Genomic DNA, 4,307 nt, shown 5'->3' on the forward strand with positions numbered 1-4,307 from the left:
ATTATTAGGAATACTTTTAAACACAATGCAGTCAGCACCACCAACTACAACGAGCTATAAACTATAAACATAAATAAACATAAAGTAGGATCATCCCGTGTTGGAAAACATAAAAATCAAAATCAATCAAAATGTAATTTAAGGCAGAGCTGTCGTGCTGGATTCTGTTAGATTTCATAGGTAGCTATCAAAGTGACTGGTCTGTGTCCATCATTTTTGAATGATTATCATTTGGAGCAATGAGTTACAGATTACTGTGGAAAAGCAGATTCATTTTTAAGTGTTTTCAATCTTTGCATCCTGGAAAGTGTTGCATTAGAAAGCTCACATGCAAAAACCAGTGACTTAAGTTAGGTTGCACGTGCAGCCCTCGTAAAGCTGTAACACCCAGAGAAAAGCTGTGCTAAGCTAAATGTTCTTACTAAGAGACTGAAGAAAACAGCATTATTTCACAATGAGCGGCCACTTAAATGCGCATATTGAGACTGCTGAAGTGTGGTCATATGAGGGTATTTTTCCACAGCAGAGGCCCGTTTGCTTCAGTCCACGGTAATGAAAATGAACTTCATGTATTCATGAGGCGAGCAGCTCCATCTAGTGTTAATTTACGGCCAATTTACGGTCATCGAGACTTCCTATTTCACAGCAGCTTCGCAAAAATCATCAAATCACGCTGATCTGTATCGCCGTCTCATTCTCACACTCCTCTTTTTCAGTTCTGCACAATAGTCCGGAAGATCGTGTGCAGCAGAATGAGCGCCTACGTGACGGCGCTGTGTGGGGTGTGCACCATGCTGTATCTGGGCTGTGTGACGCTGCTGACAGTTTTGCCCACTCTGCTCATCTCGTTCACCATCTGGATGGCGGCCTAATGACCTCTGGTGAGGCGGCTCATGAGAAAAGACTCTGGTGGAAGCTCAAATGAAGTCCTGTGGTGAAGTTACTGTGCGGCTAAAGGCACTGGGAAACAAATACACTCACTGCAATAAAATGCCTGTGTCTTCCTTTTTAGGCTGTCGGGATTATTGTGTATTTTTTATCCATTAACTGCAACTTTTTTTTTTTTGGTTTTTGCCTTGATAGGATATTAATGTGCTCCTAATAATGATGCTGCTTTAGGCCTTTTTTGTGTCTGATTTTGTCTGTTGTTCATCAATAATGTTCACCAAATATTCAACGTTAATCTCACTGCAGCAGATTGCAAATGGATTTAGACTCGGCACAGTTACTGTTGTGTGGTAGTGTATGCATATTGCTTTTGGCTTCATTGAAAATTCAAAGAAAAGTCACAACAGATACTTTTATCTCCTTTACAATTACTAAAAACAAGCGATCAGCTGGATTCCACACTCACATAACGCTGTAGTTTAAACACTGGCTCGGACAAAGTGCAATAATTTTCTTCTTTTGTGATATAATTGTGATAAATTAGTGCTGACAGAGATGTTTGTGCTTGTCGGTCCATTAAATGTGTGTTTCTACCTTCTCCTTGCTGTGTCCTTTGTTATTTTTTGAACAGCTCTGAACTGTACTGGATAAAAACCGTCTCCATGGGGAAACACAATTGCACACAGGTTTGGACAAAAACTGCCACAAACAATCCCAGTAAGAGTTCAGTGTTTTTGCTCCTTAACACAGAGAATGTGCAGCAAGAATAGCACGTTGAACTGCACAGCCAGTAAACAAGGGGGAAACAGGAATGAATCGGATGGATGTACGAGATATTTAACGACGAATCATTTCCAGAACGTGACTCGTAAATCATGAATCCCACTTCTGGCCAAATGAAACAACTTTAAAAATGCTGTCATGATCCGAATGAGACACTTATTGGTCAGCAACGGATATCAGTAATGACAAGTCAATGAATCTTTGTTATAGTTTGTTTTGGACAATCTGTCTTTGCCTATGTAGTGGGAGCATCTGTCTGGAAAGTTTGGTATTTCCAGATGGCCCTTGAACACACCATCAGATGTAGGTCAGCTCCTCCCATTGCCCAGCCCCTGATTGAGGGTATTTAAAGCACCTGTGGCATCATGGCTGCCCTTTTGTGTCTGTTTGAGTGCCACATGGGCTGCTGGTGACTCTGAGTCTTCCTTGCGTACTGGTGTCTGATGGTTGAGGTTTATGCCAAGCTTGCCTGCCTTGGCTTAATGTGGACGTTGCTGATTTCCCTGGTATCCGTATAACAAAGACCGTTACATCAAGGGTGTTATCAGCTGCTGTTTTGCCTTTGTTTGCTCTTAGTTGCCTCTGTTTTGTCCTTGCCTGTTTTAGTTTGGCTATGTTAGCCTAGTGGTCGCATTTTAGAGTGAACGAACTGGTTTTTATGACAATTTCCGTACGCTGGTGGACCAGGTTGCCGGCTGGTGGTGGAGGTTGGACATTGTGTGGTTTTCTTTCACAGCTTGTAGTGATAAGAGCACTGGGGCACCTGATCTTACACCGGTGTGGTAGTCCTGATAGAGTGCTGTGTGCTCACGAGTGGTTGGTGGTTTGTTTCGCCTCTGGATATTTAAGTAATTGACCACCTCTCTCCCCCCGCTGGCTTCAATCCACTTTGCTCCCTCTCCAGGTTCATTTTATTCTGGTAGTGTCCTTTGTTTTAAAATAGTTTTATTGTTAAACAGAATTACATTAATTAAATAGATATCTTTGTACATTTCAAATGGTTTGATTTGTTTTTGTACTGGCTTTTAGGTTGTTTCTCCCGCAGGCACTCCAGAAATCTAGTACTAATCAACCATTCCACCAAATATTCAATAAACTGCAATTGCCTTGAATTTGAACCACGTCTCTGTCTTCCCTTAGTAAACGAACTTGTGTGACCTTTGTGACTAATTGTGGTAGTTCACATTTAACTTGTAGTTCCTGGGGTGAGAGTCCCCAGGTGGCGTTGTCGGGTTCTCTAGATACTGGTACAGCTATTACTCTCTCTCCTACGCCCCACTCCCCCCTTGGTCTAGTCCCGCCACACCTACAAAGCTTTTAGATTTATGTAAGTTCTTAATGGACTTCCTACTGAACTAAATTCGCTTTCCAGATTTAGCAGTAATGCAATATTCTTGCAGTTATGTGAAGACTCAAAAGGTCAGTATGAGGAAATATTCAGAAGTGTTTTATGAAGTGACACAACTGCTCTTTGGTAGCACTGTTGACTCGCAGCAAGAAGGGATCTTTCAGCATGGAGTTTGCATGTTCTCCCCGTGCAGCGTGGGTTCTCTCCAGGTTCTCTGGTTTCCTCTCACAGTCCAAAAACATGTTGAGGTTAATTGGTGATTCTAAATTGTCTGTAGGTGTGAGTGTGCTTGGTTGTTTGTCTCTAAGTGTAGCCCTGTGATAGACTGGTGACCTGTCCAGGGTGTCCCCAGTCAGCTGGGATAGACTCCAGCCCCCCATGACCCTAGTGAGGATTAAACGGTGTATAGATGATGGATGGATGGATTTTATGAAGTGACACAACTGCTCTTCAAAATAAAATCTGATCCTGAACAGGTGCCTTTAAAGTAAACTTTCCTGTGTCAGTAAACGTAGGATTTGGTCATAGACAATCAGTTAGAACAGGCATCCAATGGGGCAAAACAGGAGACACAAAAGTCCAATAAAGCACCCGAAGGAGCAAAACAGAAGGCTGCAGGGCACAACATAAACTATAGAACAATGACTAGTTGTTATGTAACGTGGAGTTGATGAGTTAACAATCATTCACACAATATCTATAGGTACAATTTAAATAAATAAAATCTGTCATTTGCAGGTAAAAAGGGAAATTTTCCCCGTTTTCAAGGCTGAAACTGCTTAACACACCAATTGCGTAGGAGTCAAAATTTTTGACGTGAGGACGGCCGGGAAGAGCGTAGGGAGGCCGTTCATGTCTGACAACAAAAAAAAAACATGTTTGAAAAGAGGCGATGGATTCTCACGTGGCCAGAGCTCTACATGTCAGCAACTATATCTGAGCCACTTCATGACTACCCTGTAAGTAGACCTTGAGCTAAGATTATTATGCGTAAAAACTCTGTCCAAGGCTGAGTGGGACCCTCTCAGTCGACTCTATAAATTGATCTCTGCTCATTTAAATCAAACTGTTGGCACTTAGACATGCTGTTGCTGCGCAGATGTTCTTTGCTTCACGTCCTCGCTCTCAAACTGCTTCTGTGCAAAACTTCTGCTCCAGCATTTGTGCTCTCAATCTTTGTGAAACTAAAATTCGAAACCAATTGGATGCCAGCTGTGAAGTCGAGCAATAAAATGGTCATGAAATTTGTAACTGTTTGCAACTTAGTAGCCCTGTTGCTGTACTAGAA

At 42.1% G+C, this 4,307-nt stretch overlaps 1 protein-coding gene across 1 annotated transcript in view; it reads left to right on the plus strand.

Moving 5' to 3' along the window:
- The window catches only part of LOC103357487 (lecithin retinol acyltransferase), a 2,555-nt gene extending 1,683 nt beyond the window's left edge, over positions 1-872 (plus strand). Inside the window, exon 2 of the mRNA XM_008282070.1 lies at positions 717-872. Coding sequence (XP_008280292.1) covers positions 717-872 — 156 coding nt within the window. The remainder of the gene's footprint in view (positions 1-716) is intronic.
- The last annotated feature ends 3,435 nt before the right edge of the window (positions 873-4,307 follow it).

Source organism: Stegastes partitus, unplaced genomic scaffold (assembly GCF_000690725.1).
Source record: "Stegastes partitus isolate 25-593 unplaced genomic scaffold, Stegastes_partitus-1.0.2 Scaffold256, whole genome shotgun sequence".
Classification (NCBI taxonomy): Eukaryota; Metazoa; Chordata; class Actinopteri; family Pomacentridae; genus Stegastes; species Stegastes partitus.